General features: G+C 42.1%; 1 protein-coding gene, 1 long non-coding RNA gene and 1 other non-coding gene across 3 annotated transcripts; 1 reads left to right on the top strand and 2 right to left on the bottom strand.

Moving 5' to 3' along the window:
* Positions 1-11,940: 11,940 nt before the first annotated feature.
* Positions 11,941-12,824, bottom strand: LOC147185959 (uncharacterized). Its single transcript, XR_015099161.1, has 4 exons — positions 12,656-12,824; positions 12,470-12,558; positions 12,304-12,368; positions 11,941-12,025 (listed from the first exon to the last, which is right to left on the bottom strand). It is a non-coding gene; the product is annotated as an uncharacterized LOC147185959 (long non-coding RNA).
* Positions 12,825-13,033: 209 nt separating this feature from the next.
* On the top strand, positions 13,034-13,105 carry trnaq-cug (transfer RNA glutamine (anticodon CUG)). The gene has a single exon. It is a non-coding gene; the product is annotated as a tRNA-Gln (tRNA).
* Positions 13,106-15,174: 2,069 nt separating this feature from the next.
* On the bottom strand, positions 15,175-19,197 carry atp23 (ATP23 metallopeptidase and ATP synthase assembly factor homolog). The gene is made up of 6 exons (XM_086103357.1): positions 18,960-19,197; positions 18,689-18,734; positions 17,947-18,028; positions 17,726-17,863; positions 16,601-16,684; positions 15,175-16,489 (listed from the first exon to the last, which is right to left on the bottom strand). The coding sequence occupies exons 1-6, from the start codon at positions 19,105-19,107 to the stop codon at positions 16,286-16,288; spliced, it is 702 nt and encodes a 233-aa protein (XP_085959483.1). The 5' UTR covers positions 19,108-19,197; the 3' UTR covers positions 15,175-16,285.
* Between the last annotated feature and the right edge of the window lie 86 nt (positions 19,198-19,283).

Below are 19,283 nucleotides of genomic sequence, written 5' to 3'. Positions count from 1 at the left end.
GCTACTTTTCTGCAACCGTGCTCATTAATGATGCAATTTATAACGAGGCCATTGTGAACAATACTTAATTGGACGCAACCGCCTTTTGTGTCCAAAGCCCGGATTGCAACATCATGGCGCCATTTCGTGTAGCTTAGCCTCAGCTCCACTTTGTTTGGCTAATGACTCATGCCCTTGGCCGCCTTCCACCCTCATCTGCCAGCCTCGCTCTTACTCTGTGGTTTGTTGATTCAGGCCTCCCTCTTCTCCAACTTGGGTGGTGGGGGGAAGGGGGCTCGCTGTTGAAACTTGCTCTTGGAAATGGTCTCTGAGCTCCTTTAGTTTGTAACTATAGAGGAGAGCTTCATGCTTTGAATCCGGTCTGGGGGTTACTATGTCAAATGCAGTCCAATTTCGTTTGCTAGGTCAGTGTTTGGATTCGGCCGGTTTCGATGGAAATGTGGACAAGATGTTGATGCTGCCTGCATGTCTCATTTAGCGCGCCTCCTCATGGTTTTGTTGAAGTACACCTGGCCTTGCTGACTTGGCCGCCTTTAGTGTCAAAGAATGAGGAGGGAGGGAGCGGGGGTTGTTGGAAGTCTTGCCAGGGCTTTGGGGGGAGGCGGCGATTAAGGCAAGATGGTGGGGAAAGCATAGACCCCAACACCTGGGAAACATCTGCTGGCGGAGGAACACTCGAGGAGCGATCCACTTTGGGTCAACAAACCGAACCAAGCTCTACTTGGTGCCAAGTTCCAGGTTCAAGACCAAATCAGACACAAGCAGAGGCCGAGTCAGGGACTCAACCGCTTCGTCAATGTGAAATAATACAAAACAGATTGATATGGCGCTTTCACAACAGCTGCAGCCGGAACGAAGCGCTTAGCAAAAGAGTTAAGGTAAAATAATGTAACATTTAAAATATAATAATGATAAATGCAAACAACATTAAAATAAATAAAAATAAAATAAGAAAATTAAAAAGAATACATGCAAACAAAATTCCAAATAAAAATTAAATTAAAATAATTAATGCAAACAAAATTTAAAATAAATAAAAAATATAATATAATAAAACATAAAATCCAATAAAAAATAAGGCTAATTTGGCCCATAATTCAGAGGCATTGCTGGGAAAACGTAGGACCTATTTTGGCCAATGAGACAGCTGGATAAAGTCATTTCCAGAAAAGGCGCCATAGCAAAGGCACATTTGAGATAAAGGGAGAAATACGCCACAAGACCAAAAGAGCAGTTCATCGGGAATATCACAGTTAATAAAAAGAAACAAACAACTCCGATTCAGGGCGCTGTCCAAAATGAGTTATGGCGCCATTAAAAAGTCATTTGTGTGGACATGGTCTTGACTGCCGAGCTAACCTAAGCCCCACAATTATGTCATTAAAATTGATTTTCGGCATTTATGTACTGGCTACTTCTGGTGAATCCACACGACAATGCACGACTGCCTTTAAGTTGCGTTGTTTGGACGCGGCAAACCGTGCATGTTACAATTAGGAGGGCGGCTGTTTCCCCCCTGCAAACACTCTCCGTAATGGTTGATTTACGTGTTTAGGAAACTGCTGGAAAAGAAAAAAAAAATGGAGGGGCGCAAGCTAGCCGATGACGTTCTTTCTCCGTGCACCCAAATAGGGCGGTGGGAAGTTTGCAGAGTAGTTTCCCCTCTTTGATTTTAGCGCCTCGGAGAAATGAGACAGGAAGTTGACCAATGACTGGCAGATGACTGATGGGAGTCCCGGTCACAGATCAGCAACCAATCTGCATGTCCAGTCGGTTACCTCGGGCGAGCTTTCCTCTTGTGCATCGGCCAGGACACAAATGCCGCACGCTCTCACGGCCAGACGCTCAAGTTTTGCAGCTAATTTGTCTTTATGATTGCCAGATGTGGTGACACGCAGACAGATGTTTATGATATCAAATAGCTATAGGCGGCTTGCAGAAATGATTATTTCTCAGTTCTGACGCTCAGGAAATCTGCCGGGGGGGCCCGTGTGTCTGACTTTTACGATCTCTGAGCTCTTTACAACATTTGCGAAAGCCTTCTCGGCCCCGAAGTACAGATTTTGAAAAACGAGGTGGCCCCCGAGCTGTGTCGGAATGCGAGGTCGTTGGTGCTCACTTAAGAGTCAGAGCCGATGACAGATAAATCGGCCAAGATTTGCGTTGTGGCCGCTGACAGTTTGGCTTTTTTGCCTCGTAGGAGACAAAGCATTTCAACTATTCGGAGGTTATCGACGACCACGTGGGAATCACCGAAATAGCTTCACGCTTGGTCCAAACACCAGCTGACTTTCGGTTGAGCTTGGAACCTCGAAAGTCCCACGGTCATATAACACGTTCACACAAGTTGTCATCTCCGAGGACTCCGAGTAACTGGCTCCGGAAAAACCCCATTGGACCATCTCTTTTTTTTTTCAATCCCCCAGTCCAGCCGCCCGCTCTTTGTATGATTAAAAGCACAGCGGAGGACTTTGCGTCTTGCAGATGTTGTCATAAATCACCAGTTGGCCCCGCCTCCGCGACTGGCTGCCTGACAAACGCTCTACGATAATTCCAGCCCCACCACCCCATTCTTCCAGTAAAGAGGGGGAAAAAATGGCTGACTCTTTGAGAACTATTGTAAAGTCTCAGTCATGTCAGCACAGGTGGGAAACTAAGAAACCATAAAATTAGAACGAGAGGGGGGGGGGGGGGGGGGCAACTTTCTCTTTTTCCAATAATGTCCGAAGCTCGCTGCTGAAACGGTCGTGGGGGGAAGTTGGGGAGGGGGCGCGCTCCACTGTGACTAATTCCACACAAAATCCAAGGGGTTAAATCACTTGGGCTGCCTGTGTGTCTGGATGGTAGTAACCAAACATAATGGCTGAGAATGAGTCCAGGCTGTGAATCATAAGAACTCTCAAGGGCAGTGGGAGGGGGGGGTGCTGTCTGTCTACGCTTTCAAAACTCCGGCTCGTTTTCATCCTGCTGTTTTAAAACCTAATAATCAGGAATTAAGAATCCGCAAATGCAGGCGTCGGGGTGGGGGTGGGGGGGGGGGGGGGGATTATTGGAATTAACTGCAGTCCCAAAAACAATCAGAACAAGAATGGGACGAATTGTGAAAAGAAATTCAGGCGCTGAAGACAACCCAACGCTACTTACAATGTGATTGAGAGTCAACAAGACGCAAGGCCACGGAAAGAGATGACCGGATGACCCAAACGAGTTTGAATGTCAAGCTAAAACTTATTTCTCGAGTACGTAAACAATGTGTCTCTTGCATTGCCTCGGTCGTCGACATCTGGATTTTGGCCTGTTTTACTGCCACCTCCACCCCCACCCCACAGAAATATAATCTTCGTCATGAAAACCCTCAAACCTTGTTCAAGAAATTCGACATTCATAGGATTGCTTGATCTTATCTAAGCGTGGAGTTTCGTGAAAACGTGTTTGGATGATTTGTTTGTTGATGTGTTTGATTCGATTTTATGTAATTACTGTTCACCGTCAGTTAAGATCCTTGCAGGGAATGTATAAAAATCTTTGATTGGAAGATTCATGCGTTGAGTCCCCACCAACTTTGATTGGACCAGTAGCATTTTTTTCATAACATACTACTTTAGCTAGCGACCTAGCTAACATAACATGCTACTTTAGCTAGCTAGCTAGGCCTGGATACTTAAATTTCCGTCATTGTTTCCGTCCTATTTCTCTTAAATTTAGTGTTGAATTTTTAAAAATATGTTTTTGCCTCTGTTGCCAAGTGCTTGCTCGTGTCTGGTTCGGATGTTTTTTCGTATATTATGTTATTAGGAATTTGGTTCTTGACCTGCTCAACGCATAAAGTGCCTCGAGAGAACTTTTGTTGTGAATCGGCGCTAAATAAAGAAAACTGACTTGTCCGCATTGGGATCACGCTGCGAGTATCATGAGAATTGTATGATATGAGGGGGGATAATAACACGTCTCCTCATGCGCACTCTTTGGTCGGCTTGGAGTTGGCATTTCGTATATTCGCGAGACATTTCTGCGGTGTTGCAAATTTAAAAAAATGTACAAACTGGCTTTATGGGAATAGTGTGCGTGTGTGTGTGTGCAAGTATGTTGTAGCTCTGAATGGAACGCAGTCAGCTCTTGAGGTTTTGGGGGCGTGTTTATTTTAGCAGGGTTGGAGCGAGGTGTGAGGCCTTGACGTGACGAGATTGAGGATTTACGAGCACGACACTGACAACAAAACACCTGAGGCCCCGCAGCGTGCCTGCACCTGGCACAATTTCACTCTTTCAACGAGCTTGACTTAATTTCCTTTCAGATGCATCGAACTGGGGATTGATATTTATGCAACGCAGCCGTACTTGAAATGCCAAGCCAACAAACCACGACATTCTCCAGATGTTGCCCTTCCTAAATCAAAATTCCTTACAAGTTCGGAGATGCCAAAATACGAACAGTATACGCGTTCTACAACCAAATTAACACTTTCGGAGCTCTTGCTTTGCATAACATCCATAGAAAACGTTTTTTATGCTTTATGCGTTGTAAAGTTCAGGCATTGTAAAGTTGAGATTTATCCAATGCAATTTTTGTTGTTGTTGTACAAACAATCTACAAGAGGAGACAAATGGCTGTGAAAGTGACCTTGGCAGGTTTGGTTTGCGCTCCAGGTGGTTTCCGCTCACTCTGTCAACACCGTCTTACGCTTCGGCCTCGTCACATTCCTCCTCGGTGCGTGTCTCAAGAGAATCGCGACAAAGTGGCTGCGCTGGCCTCCCGCAAAGCCTCCCACTGATTGCTTTCGTGTCTTTGGGCTCGACGACAAATACGCGGATAAAGAGAGAAGGTACGTGGAGCCAAATATGGATGCTCCATACTTGTCGGGACTCCATTTCATGTGTAAATGGACTCTCTAACTTTTCTACATAAATTACAGGCAGCGGTATGTCTGCACATGCCCCAAATCTGCATTGTTCCAAACATCTGCACTCAAAATTATTTGGTTGGGCTGACTGCTCTCACAGCGACATTCGGGCCTATACTAAATATATTTTATTGTTTTTGGGGGCCAAGGGAGTTGGGCTTGGCTCTTCATGTGCATTGTCTCACACACACACACAAAAATTAATAATAATAACAATTTTGAATTTTGTGACCGAAAGAACGAGATACTAGCGGCCGAAATGAGTTTTCTCCGCAAGGTGTCCGGGCTCTCCCTTAGAGATAAGGTGAGAAGCTCGATCATCCGGGAGGGGCTCAGAGTCGAGCCGCTTCTCCTCCACACCGAGAGGAGCCAATGAGGTGGCTCGGGCATCTGATTAGGATGCCTCATGGACGCCTCCCTGGTGAGGTGTTCCGGGCATGTGCCACCGGCAGGACATCCCGGGGACGACCCAGGTTCACGCTGGAGAGACGACGTATCCCAGCTGGCCTGGGAACACTTTGGGATCCTTCCGAAAGAAGTGGTTGGGGGAGTCTGGAATTCCCTGCTAAAGCTGCTGCCCCCACGAAAATGGATAGATGAATTCTGAATTATTATTATTTTTTGCCTTTAATCAGCATTTGAGTAGGGGTGTGTACGTCTTGGACCCTCTCAGGGGACAGCGGTCACTACAGTGGATAGCTTTATCGTGTTATCAGGTGACAGGATGCGTGAAAGGGTTAAAGTCTGAAAGCAACAAAAATACTCTCCAAGTCAATTTGCCAGGTGTGTATATATGCCAGTCGACAAAAAATAAATAAAAAATAATGCTATTGCCCCCCCCCCCCCCCCCACCATCAGTCAGGACGTGACCCATGACTCCTCATGGAATCAACATTTGGCTCGTGGGTCACACAAATAGATTTTAGTGATTATTTGACATTTAAGTACATAAAGTAAAAGTGGCGTGAGCTGAACCTAGCAGCGGTTCAAAGGCTTTTTTTTTTTTTTTTTTTTTTTTTAAAGGAAAGGTCTCGACAGCGCGCTTCTCGATCCCCTCCATTTACTGATTCCCTTGCGCAAATGCGTCTTTCAAAAAAAGGCCAAAGTGATGCCGTCCGTGGGAATGATGGAAAAAAGCCTCGCGCTGACAACACGCAAACAAACACCAAAAAGGTTTTTAATTTCAGGCCGGATCGCCTGTCGACAGCTCCGACAAATGAAAGCAGGACGATAGGAATCTGGGGGGGGGACAGAGAGGAGAAAGACCAACATGACACGGTGCTAATCAAGTCGCCAGTCTTTAAAAAAAAAAAAAAAAAAAGTAGGACTATCTTGAGCCTTTTGTTGCTTGCCTGAGAGCTCTTTGTAGAGGCTCAAATCTGATAACAGGGTGTGAGTGTTTTTCTCAGTGAACCTCTCTGCTGTTTGCTCGGATCCGCAAGCCATTAAATGGGCTTCGCGATGCCTGCTGAGCCACATTAAAGAAGGTCTTATTGACAAAACGACATAAAAAAAAAATCAACGTGTTGTTCTGAGAGTTACAGCAATTAACTCTTATTTGTCAAATTAGGGACACACGGCTATTCCTATATTGATCTTGGTTGCTTGTTGAGATATTTCAACTTTAGTTGCCCAAGTTGGATAACTAATAGTTGTGATTCTGCCTGGCTAAAATTACAAGTTGATGCATGGTTTAGCATTGAAGCTATTTAAATAGTGTCAATACCAGATATCGATACCAGCCTTATTTTGCGGGATCGGATACTATAAGTGACTGCCGATATCAGCCACCGATACTCTTATTTATTTTTTTTGTGTTTGGCGCTATCCTGCGGCATTTTGGCGAATCGTCGTCTTTGTCAGAAAGAAAGGTTATTGTTCAAAATTTCTTGTTATTGTATTCAATGAAATTTGATCCATCAAAGGTATCGGTACTTTGTCTCAGTGAGCAGTCAAACAAAGAGTGAATCCTTGTAACTGGTATTGGTTTGAAAAAGAAAAAAAAAGTGATATTGAACAATCAAATTTCACAATGACCCTGAAAGAAATTGTTTACGGTCAAGGAATTTTGCTAGTTGTATGAAGCTAATTGCGGATTAAGCACTGTTGACAAATAAAGTCTCAACTGATTTAAAGATATCAGTGACAGGAAGTTCAGCTCAAGTTTTACGACTCTACATTGAATTTGAGAAACACTAAAACATTTGGGAAAAGTCCATAAAAAAAAAAAAAATTAAAAAAGAAACAATGACATTTATCAGACTTTGTGGTCTGGATTTGATTTGCTTAAAACAATAAAATAACAAACGACATGATATCAGCAGAGTATTTATCAGAGCAGGAACAGAATGGCTGTTTCATAAGGCAATATGTCAGTCGAGCTCCGCGAAAGAAACGACAAAAGTAATCCGTGGCAGATTTTGGCGTACGTGTGTTGGACGGCCCACCCAGAAGAGACTGTGGCAGCCATTTGCCTGACTCCCTCAACTTCTCTGCGCTGCGCCGTTGCGCTACAAAAGCGCTGCACGTTCCGCATGAGAAAATGGAGCCATCTTGCTCCAAAAAAAAAAAAAAAAAAAGATTTTCCTAAGTTTTCCACGAGGGCTGCCAGCAGCCAGCCGCCTTGCGGTGACTCCGTCAGCGTCTCGTGTCATGTTGGGAGCGTTAGCGAAAACGTAAACAAGCGCTCCTTTTTCAAATGGTGCGCTCCCCTTTTGTAGACAGTCGGCATGCTCGTCGTTTGTTCAAATTCAATAAAATCCCCCTTTTGAAGCCATGCACTATTTTCAGCCTTGAAGCACAATATATTTGACGGCAACATGTGCGCCACACGCTCGGGGGGGGGGGGGGGGGGGGACTGATTTATGGTTCTCATCTGTTTATGCGGGCTTTGAAGGAGATGCTCAAAAGGATTGAAATGAGCATGGGGTGCAAATGGGGAATACAGTAAGTTTGAAGGTATAGATGGCAAGGAGAAGGAAGAAAGGAAGGAAGGAAGGAAGGAAAGAAGGAAGGGAGGAAGGAGCCGAGGCTTCGTGGAACCCAGCCTGAATTACTATCATTATTGTAATGACCCGATAATGTTTTCTTTCCGGGCCTAGTAATTGTTAGCAAGCCTGCGGTTCACTCGTGCAGGTGGACAAATTGCTGCCCAGGATTACTTTCCATGATGGAGAGGGAAACATAATCATTCCCATCGTTGAGATGCTGAGGAAGACTTTGGGGGTGGGGGGGGCGTGTTGTCAGACAACAATTGGGTCGCATGGTTGACTCAGTTGGCATGAGCAGAATAGGACTCATTTAAGTATGGTTGTGGCGTTTGTTGTGGTTTCGGATTTGTACTATGAGTGTGCCCGATTGATTAATGGGCCAATATGAGCGTTTTATTAAATTAGAAAAAAAAAAAAAATCAACCACCAAAATTTTTGGGGTGGTCAATTTTTTAAATATTACTTTTTTTAAATTAATAGATTACAAGATAAGACAAAGATCATAATATTCAAAGAGTCCCCACAAGGCTAAGCCCCCAGCCTCCCTCCCCAAAATAAAATCAGGAGATTTTTTTTTAATTCAATCGACAACCGGATGGGATTTTTTTTTTGTAGTTTTTTTGAAATATAAGACAAAGATCATAATGTTCAAAGAGTCCCATCAAGGCCACCCCCCACAACAGAAAAAAAAATCTGGGAGGGAAAAAAATAATTGACAACCGGATTTTTTGGGGGGGGAGTAGATTTTAGATTTTTTTTTTTTTTTTTTTACAAATTAATACATTGCAAGACAAAGATCATAATATTGAAAGAGTTCCTAAAAGCACCCCTGCAAAAAAAAAATGTAAATAAAATCTGAAAAAAAACTTAACATTTTAAAAAAGCTGATTTTCACAATATTTTCCCTCTGGTGTAAAAAGTTAAACAAATACTAAAAGGACAAAGTCACTTTTTCTGACAGCAATTAATGTTTTTTTTTTGGTGATTTTTTTTTTGTTTTGTTTTTGCTTTTTTGGGGGGGTCGATTAATTGGGTATCAGACCAAATATCGGAATTGGCATCACCTGCCAAATAAAATAATCCAAATGAGTCAGGCCTTTACTGTATCACACAGAAAATCGTCTCTCATAATTTGCCCCTTGTCACGAAATGGATTTGACTACACATCACTTTTTTTTTTAAGTTGACATCATGTCACATTAAAATTTGAATGCACGTTATTTTTCCATGTGACAGGTGAACAAAACATGCCAAAAGAACTCCTCCTTGTCTTTCCAGCTATTGAATTACATCTGGGTGAACGGACACCTTTTTTTAAACACTCGGCCTTCAAATAAATAACCCGCATGAACGTACCACCCACTCGCACCTGCGGTAAACTGTCCGTGACAATTCAAACCGGCCAGATGTTCCTTGACGTATGCCGGCGCAATCTCGCGTGGACCCGCGCGATGAATGCAAACGAGCCCGGCGTTGGTGTTTCGAACCCCAAGCTCGTACGAGCGTAATCTAAAAGTCAGACACAGGCCGGAAATCGGCGAAACGAAAAGCAAAACTTCACGCAAGCTCTCATCGCTCCCATATTTCCCACAATGCCATTCAAAAGGGGAAAACGCCCGGACTTGTTGCTCTCAGCATTTTTTTTTTAGAGCGAGGAGGAGAAAATGGCAACGGTCCCACAAGACAAAACCATTCCGTCAGATTTATGGCCACAGCTGCTCACTCAGGACTCACACAGAATTTTTATTTTTTTTCCTTCAGCAGGGGAAAAAAAAAAAAAAAACTGTCTACAGTTTTTTTCCCCCGCCTTTTTTTTTGTTTAAACCTCCACCAGGGAGTTTTCATCACCCTTTGTTTTTAGTTAGATGACATTACATTTTCCCCTCGTGTCTCACTGAATAATGCATTAAAAGTCCCAGTGGGTCTCAACGTAAAACTGTTTGGCCTTGGCGGAGGTCTGCAGTCTTCTGAATGTCACAGACATCAAAAGTTGCAATTTTGGCCGCCTCACTAGACACATCCCGAGGCACATTTTGATCCCATTAACGGAGCTCACGTCCCCGGGTTGCCTCATTTCGATGGTAAACAGCTTACCGAATGAAGGGGTTGATTATTGACACGTCAGGTCATCAATTCACAGAAAAAAAAAAAAAAAAGTTATTAGCCTACATTCGGCCAATCGTCGCTGTTTTCATGTCGCAAATCTGCTCGGGACAACTCGATTAAATGGGCCATTAAAATGTTGGATTGCAGCAGGATTTGAAGCCCATTTTTTGCAGCAAATCGCGTGATCGAAACAACATGACGAGATGAGGATGATGCAAAAAAAAAAAAAAAAAAACACTCCGCAGGCCTTCGTTGGGAGCCACACGTGGCCTGATGAGGCAATATTTGTGTAAAACTGCTCAACTCGGCCCCAGACTTCATGCATGAGAAGTACTCAAAAGGTTGCGTGGTTGACTCGATCGTCAGACAAAAGCAGAGAATGGCGTATCTTTTTGAACGTGCGGCGATTACCAGGATGAAAGCGGTGCGGCATATGTGTTTTCTTCTTTGTACAAATATGCATCATTAAAATGAGCTAAAAATACAGACGTCAATCTATTGAAAGACACGCTTTGTATTTAAATGTAAATATCTGAATTAAATGTACAAACCCACCCCAAAAAAATTATGAAAAGATCTGAGAAGGTTTGGTGTTTTTCGTGAATTTTAAGCCGATTCATCAGATGTCGTAGCTTAGCTCCAATTTTTCAAGTGTGGAGCACAGTCTCCCTCTAGTGGTACAGTAAAGAATCACGGAAAGAAACTGCTATGTTCGAGGCGCAACATTTTTTTTTTCAATCCCGCAAAATCCATTTGTGAAGTAAATTTCAATTGTATTTAACTTTTAAGTATTTGTATGATAAATAACCTTTCCAATATTTATTTGGTTGCATTTTCTCATGACCGCCCCTTTTGGGCACTTGGACGAATTTCAGGGCAGGTTCCTGGCAGCGGTGAAGCTATTAATTAGTCAAGTGGGATGCATACTTTGTCTCCCTGTCTTGATTTTTATCCATGTTGACATTTTTTTCCAAAAAGCCTCTCAGTATTGGCATGGATTTGATTATCATTGGGGGTTTTTTTTGTTTTGTTTTTGTGAGGCATCATGTGTTACAGTGCCAAGTCGTGCCTATTATCTCTCATTACAAGTTCACCAGCCTCATCGAAGTACATCCATGTGGAACCGCGGCTCCCCCTCACCACCCTCTCGTGTTAAAATTTTAAAGAAAGGGGACGGCACGTGGTAACACGTTTATGTCCTCCGTCTGTCTATTAGCCAACGCGTAGCTGTCGTTTCCATTAACCGTTTCAGGGATGGCGCTTACTACAGTGGACAGCTTATCCTGTTATCAGGTGACAGGCTGCATGAAAGGGTTAAAAATGTTGTTTTATTTTTAAAAAATGGCGTGTGTCTTCACAGGCATGGTGATGGAAGAAACAGTATCAAGGTGTGTGCTCTATTCCTGCTGATATGGACAATTTGAACCCATGGGGGGAAGTTTTCCCCGCCAGGAAAAAAAAAAGACATCTTGGCTTTTTTTGTTTTTGTAATATGTTTAGCAGACGCATGCAGCTCGCATTCAGCAACGGCTCATAAGCAACGTAACATACTTTGCTGAGGTTTGAGGTTCCTGACGTCAATTTCGAAACTTTAAGTGCAATGGAAGAAGCCTTAGAGTGACCTCTACTGGTCAAGACGTGTTTGACTTGACTAGCAATTAGATTTGGAGGCAAATATACTTTATATGATTCAATTTGTTCAAGGTCACCCCGACTGCTCCATAAATCAATCCTGTGACCCTGCAGCCACAGGAGAGCAACCCCCCCAACCCCCTTTCCCCAAACACTATTCCACTATGCTGCCTCATCTCTCATCCACCGTTGGTTGGCGTTCAGGACAAATAGAGCCGATTGCTCAGACACTAATCTGGATTTGCAAACACAGGGGCGGCGCGAGGGTTCGAGCTTGAGTGACTCACCTCCGGGGCGAGCTGTGGCTCCTCCCCCTCGGTGGACGGGAAGTCCCAGAGGCTTGCCATTTTGGTCCACACAAAATGGGGCAACGGCGATGGAAAATGTCTCTGATGTCCTTGGAAGTAGAGGAAGGTGACATTTTCATTTTTCATGTTCAGTCTCTAAATCTCTAAGCAGCTATTTTCGTCACATTTAGCTCCTTTTCACACCTATTAAGCATTCCCCATTTACCCACCTGTGCCCTTTCAACACGGTATCCAGCAAAGGTGGATACTGCCAGAACTGTCTGGGCTTCCGCATCGCAGTCAGATAACCACATGACATTACGTAAAATATTTGTCAGACAGAGCAAATTGCTTTTAACACAACTTTATCAAAGAAGTTGGCACTTACCCCTTTCACACAGCCTGGCATTCGCCGCCTTATTTTCCCATGCCACTGTTTTGTGGAAAAGACACCTACACAAAATGGTGGGATAGAGTTAGCCAAAAGCCCAAACAGCCTCTGCACGGGAATACTGAAGTGTACAAGTGTGCGAATTTTAACAGCTGAAACTTACTTGGTCCATCCTGATGTGTTGAAAACATTTGCCCCCGACTTACATGTCAAAGCAGACTGTTGCGGCAAAATCCAGTTTTGGTTGGTATTCTGGAAAAAAAGGCAGAGGGGGATGAATGTCAACTTCTGGTAGGATTCTGATTTAGCAAATTTGCAGGATGTATGAAAGAGGTGACGACATCCTTACCACTTGTATCTTCAACGGCGGAAAGTCAAGCGCATGTCGGTGCAGTTGACATGGAGCAGGAACAGCAGATACAAGGCTGAAAAATTGCAAGAGTAGCTTCATTAAATCCTATAGAGGGACGTACACTGTTGAATGTGAGTTCTGTGGTGGGTCAAACGCAGAGGTTAAAGTTCACGTGCAGGTTTTATGTTTTACATTTAGGTTGCCATTTTTTCATGAACCCATGTCTTTATTTGCGGCTCATTTCCTTGAATTGACGTTGGTTGTTGGCTCGTGGAGTTTTTTATGCCCGGGTTTATGCAATCTTTGTACCTACCCGTTTATAACTTGTACGTACCCCTGTTTATAACCGTTAATGTGCCTCCTGTGGAGCCGTATGGTTCCATGGTGTAATGGTTAGCACTCTGGACTCTGAATCCAGCGATCCGAGTTCAAATCTCGGTGGAACCTAACTTTTTCTTTTCTGTCCTTCGATCGAACGCGGTCATTTTTTGGTATGATTTTGGTAATAATCCACCGACAATTTATAACAAAACACGAAGCATTCTAAAAATACTCTGACACAGCTTCGGCTCCGCTTGTGTCCTTGCCAACTGTCTACAGAGAATTCTTAAAGTGGGCTGGAAAAAACGTGCTCGTGGGGACTTATTAATGAGCCCAAAAACTCTCTGCTCTTACCTCTGGACATTGTCCAGGAGCAGTTGTTATGCTAATCACATCGACTCTAATTAATACCACGCATATTATTAGCAAAAGAAATGAAGATTCAAATGCCAGCATACGTTCATTACATTCGTTGAAGGCAGTCAACTGCTATTTCAGCGATGAAAGTTACTTACCATCGTGGAACAATGCATCAATTAAGCACACCTGCACTAAAATGACTTTGAAGCTTAAACTCCCTCAACCGCCGTTCAAGTAACTTGAGAGCCACACGACATATTCCACAACGAACTTGAAATGATTCGAATAAACAACAACAGTGTTTTCTTGCCGTTTTGTGGTCATTTCTGGGGAATAATCGCGGAAACCAAAGTCTTCAACGACTTGTTCTTTTTTTTTGTTTGTGCCAGCCACCACGATACGGTATAAATCGTCATCTTGTGGCGGTATCGTTGTACTACAAGATAGGGCAACAGCTCCTTCCTCTCCTACTTCCGGGGTTGTTTGAGAAACGAAGAAAAACAATTTTTGTAATATTCTATATTATGTTACATTAGTTGATAGACTAGACCAGTGATTCCCAACCAGTGTCCCGGGGCACACTAGTGTGCCGCTAGCGGTGTGTCGCGGTAATTTATCTAATTTCACTTAATTGGTAAAAAAAAAAACATTCATAAATATCAAATAACGTATCCCTGTCCATCTATCTATGCCAACAACTTATCGTGACTGAATGATCAAATAAATGATCTATTTATGGCAAAAAGTAAGAAGTTGACATATGTATCCTCTTTTTGTGACCATTTTTGTAGTGGGGTGCGATTTTTCTCACGTAAAAAAAATGCCTGTGAATGCATCCTGTGAATCATTGCGGCCGTTGTGTTACTCAAACGCATCTGCATTTTCTCACTTTGCAGTACACTGTGAAAATGTTTCCGAAATGGCACACAAATGCCTAAAAGACCGTCTCTGCCAACTTTAAACGCCTCCTTAATTAATCCTCAACTGGCACTCATAATTACCTCATTTGCATGCCCGGCCCTCCCATGGTGGGCCCCACGCAGATCTCCCCTGCTGCGGAAGTTAATTGTCAGGTTCGACGGCTTGATTTGGGGCATGCAAATCAAATCCGCCTCCGGAGAATTGGCGCTGTGAATTGTAATGATCTCAATTTTTTTCCCACCTGCCAGTAAGCATTGCCTGTGAGCACTCTAATGAATTAGAGCACTTCACTTAATTGTTGCAGTTGCCTATACCATATGTAAACATGAGCTCTTCTATGATGGTTAAACATCATTTTGTGCCATCTGTACACATTAATTGAAAGGATATTTCAGATAAAGACTGAAGTAATTAGCATGTGGAAATTCAGTGCCAGAAACTTGAAAGATTAATAAAATACTTCAAGAAAAGGTACTTAGATGTGAGCCTTGTGGGACACCACGTCATACACATGCTGTGAAGGTAAGGAGTTCCATCATTCTTGTCTAGATTTCCCCATGTGTTTTTCTTGTCCTCCTCAAGGTTTAGAACAGTCACCCGGACTTCCAAATTGTACTTTCAACCTTGAACGCTGAAGCATGGACCTCAAAAACAATCTCGTGCTATTTTGACCAGCCTCGAAAGTGTTTTGTCACATCCCCGGTTAAATAATTCAAACATTTCCACACAATTGCCCCAGTGGGGTGGAGACACCTTACCAACAGCACAAAGGCAAGCACGGTGTCCTCACAGTTAAATCTAATTAACGCGATGAATTCATTAGTGGCGTTGTCGTACGGCAGCATTCAGCAATGCCGGAGCATCGTAATTAGATCGCAAAGGGTGCCGCCTGCTTAAATAGGTGGACTAATGAATGTCTCCTCTGTGGCACTTTTTATTACAGCACCTCGTCTCTACTCAAGCAAGACTCAATGAGACAGATTCAATTATGTGTATCAGTAAAAAAAAAAAAAAAAAAAAGGACAGCAATTTGCTTGTCAACTTTGAATAGAAGCAGAATGTTTGGGAGGAAGAAGCTTAGTGGTCCAAAAGTACACTCTAGAGGACAGAGTCGGAACTACAAGATGTTTGCAAATAGTGCTGCTCGAATGTGATGCAAAGGGAATCAAGCTTGAATCTAAAACAAAACAATGCATAATGCATGTGAAGTTTGGGGTGCCCGAGTTAAACAAATACGTTTCAAAGCAAGCATTTGATATGTCTGCAATTCCAGTCATAAATCTGTTGTTTTGCACCATTTGTTTAGTCAACTAATCCAAATCAGAGTATGAGTCACAGTCTGGTCTTTTCGTTTTCTCAAGAAGCTCGTTGTCATCGTCTCGCTAAGCTCCCTTAAATTAAACCTAATCATTTTTTGCCTTGTGTGTACGTTTTTTTTTGTTTTTTTTAAATGAGAGCACAACTTGGAGTCTATTTCTCCGGCAAGTGACAGTGCGATTAGGATGCGGAGGGTGTCGTCTTTGAGATATAAGAAGAAGGGAAGGCTCATGGAGAGGGATTATGAGGCTAATTCCACTAATAACTTTTTTTCCAGCCCCTCATTACCCCCGCGCGGAAGGATACGGGATCCTTTGTGGCACTAATGTCCAATGGACGATTTCGCCAATGACTTTTTATGGCAAGATTGGAACAAGCACATTGACGGAGAACTCGGACTTGCTTCATTTTCTACTCAAGTTGGCTGTTAAAGACTTTGAAGAAGTTTGTACTTTAATCCCCATGGGGTTTTGATTTTGTTGTATTTACAGTAGATTTGTGAAGGTCACTGCAAGATTAAAAAAAAAAAAAAAAAAGTATTTTCTTGATATTTGGCTTCCAAAATGACTATGTTGATCCCCTTTATATAAAACTGAAGTCCAAAACGTGACAATGAATGTTTCTTGTTCCAAGGACAAGTCCCAGGGGGCATATCGCCTCCCCCGCCAAAAAAAAAAAAAAAAATCCATCAAAACTTTGTGTGCCATCCTAAACATTTGCATAATACCGATTCCTGTTCTCATAATCCCTGTGAGCAAACTTGGCATCCTTCTTGCCATGCGGGATCCGACCGAAGGGCGCGTGGTCATTGAAACACGTATCGAAGACCTCGTCCACGATTTTCTCCGCCGCCTGGCGGTTGATTTTCCTCACGGCCAGAATGGAGCGCAGGGCGCGGCCACGAACACATTCCTGGGCCGAGCAGATGGCACACGCATTAGAAAAAGGGAATGCGCTCTATGGTGTGGATTTTAGATTTTTTTAAACTAAAAAATAAATAAATAAAAACATTAAAAAAGGCACCTGGTGATGCTGCTTCATGCCAAAGTGAAAACGGGCCACCTCGTTGGAAAAGGAGCAATCGCCACTGAGGTTCGCTGCACGAATCTGATACGACGCAACAAAATGTGGTCTGATCAATACATTGCCATATTTTTTTAAACCATTTACACATATGCATATAAAATATAATTTTAATCCCTGCCTATACTTTACAAACTAAAGAGAAAACAGTGTGGCCCCTATCGGATAATCTATGAATTGTGTCTTTTATGCATTTTTTAAAAATTATTCTGCGGGCCTGATCGAATCTCATTGGGGCCGGTTCCAGCCCGCGGGCCATGTGTTTGACACCTGCAGTATACAGTACGTGTTTTATGTTACCCATGAAACTCTAGTCAAAGTAAATGCATCATAAAGTGGATTTGTTACTTTGTGTAGGAGATTTGACGCTTATTTTCATTTTTTGCATTTTATTTGAGGTTAACTGGTCATAAATGTGACTTGAAAAGATATATTTGAAATTCTTTTACAAATACCGGTTGGATTTCATTTGTTTCAATTGACTTCTTTAATTGTACTTTATTTTACCCATGAAACAATAATAATTAATCACAAATTATATTATGTGTAACAATTATATGAATTATTATTTGAATTTATCATTCAAAAATGACAAATTATTTTAGAAATGTGAATAAAAGTTGCATTTTATGTTTTTGCCCCCAAAAAATAATTATGAATTACATGATATTTTATTCATGAAAGCAAAATTGAAATAAATGCATTGCAGGCTACATTTGGTATCAACTATTTTTTTTTTTTTTACTAATTCATTTTATTTTAAAGAAAAAAGATTGCAAGTTGACTGCTGTTTGTCAATATTTTTTTATTTTACTCTATGTTAAAAAAAATTAAGTTACATTTGTTGCTCATGATTTTTTTTATTCCAATATTTCTTAACAATTTAATTGATTTATTTAATTTAAAATTCAAAAATAAATGTGTGGTAAATTACAATTTCTCCGTCTCTCATGTGGGAATGCTAATCTCCCACGTTGCTTTGGTTGTTGTTGACGTAGTGGAGAACAAAAAAGAAAAAGATTCTGAATTCTGCTTGTAGACTGGGCACGTCAGGACAACACTCACCTCGGAACACGCTAAATGTCTGAAGTTGTTGAACCAGTCCACGTGAGCTCGACAGTGATCAAAGGCATGGATGAGCTCATGCGTGACTACTCGGTTCATGTGCGACTGCTGGTGGATGTTGTTCTGACACAAGACAATCTGGAGAAAAAAAAATAATAATAATCAAATTACACACGATGTTCTGGTTTTGAAATCTTAATATAACCAACAGGTGATCTCACTTGGGACGTCGCTGCGTCAAATCCGCCGCTGACCGTCCCGTCGCAATCTTCGCAGGCAAAATGGCGGTCTTTAAACACTGTACTGGGTCAAACAGAAAACACATTTCACACTGAGAAAAGACAACCTGGTGTTCCATCACGGTGAGACATATTTGGTGGACAAAAGCATTATACTAATTCATCAAGATGTCATTAGACAAAGGGCTGAAGGATGTTGAAAAACAATGTAAATGTCCTTTTATAGAGTTGTTAACGTTTTTAACTCATGACAACTTCTCAAAACACACCAACCAAATATGGCCTAAAAATACAGTATTTCAGTATGTCGAAAATCGGGTTACAAAAAACCCCGTCGCTTTATCCTTTCATGTTTCATGAAACACATAGCCTGCACTTAAACATTGAATTTAGCCAGATAAAAAATGAATAAATAAAATACACGTACAGGTATGTAAAAAATAAATAAATAAAAAGACCACGGACTGCCCTAAATGAAGAAGTCTTTCCTCAACAAATTAAAGCCCTTGCGATTTTAACCCTTTCATGCATAAATAACGATAACCCGTAACCTGATAAATTGACCACTGCAGTAACCGTTGTCCCTGAAAGAGTTAATAATGCACTTAACGCTTCATTTTTATCTTGGTTCAATTAAATTTGAATCTCTAACTGTGCCTCAATGTTGCTGTCTGTTTTCGTTTTACTACAATTATTAATACGAATGTTTATGAATGCAATTTACCATCCAGAGTTCTTCATGGCACCGAGGAGGAGTTTGGCATATGGACCTGAATGAAGCATATCACGTTAAATCGAAAATAAATACCACATTACGAATATACAGTAGAAATGCATACACATTATAGCGGGCTAAGAAATTGGTTGCCAACGGTAGCTTCAATGTGGCATGGTAATTAAAAGCAACGCAGTAAGTCATTAAAAAGTGTTAATTGCACCCTATAAGATACGACGTGCGAGTTACTTTGGAAATAAAGTAACGATACGTTACTCACTGGTTTCCACGGCTAACTGTAACATGACCTGGCATTTGTGGTTGAAAGTTAACAGGCTCTCTGCGACAGAGCCCTTCTTGTATTTCCCCGCGTTCCTCTCCGGGAATAAATCGTATCCGTATTCTTCTTCTTGCTTCGTCTGCCCCATTGTTTTAAAAATGTAGTCGGCTCAGTTGCGATATTGGCGAAGTACTCCCGGCTAGCCAGCCTTAGCTAGCAGGAGAGGTCATTGCTGGGTTGTGACGTCACGAAGTAGTGCCGGAACAAAAGGTTAAAAATAAAACGAAAATATACTCATAATATTTACAAAAGAAAATAAAACCA

Source organism: Hippocampus guttulatus, chromosome 22 (assembly GCF_054856545.1).
Source record: "Hippocampus guttulatus isolate MCC_2025c chromosome 22, RoL_Hgut_1.0, whole genome shotgun sequence".
Lineage (NCBI taxonomy): Eukaryota > Metazoa > Chordata > Actinopteri > Syngnathiformes > Syngnathidae > Hippocampus > Hippocampus guttulatus.
The sequence above is the reverse complement of the archived record's forward strand: the minus strand, read 5'-3'. Positions and strand labels throughout refer to the sequence as shown.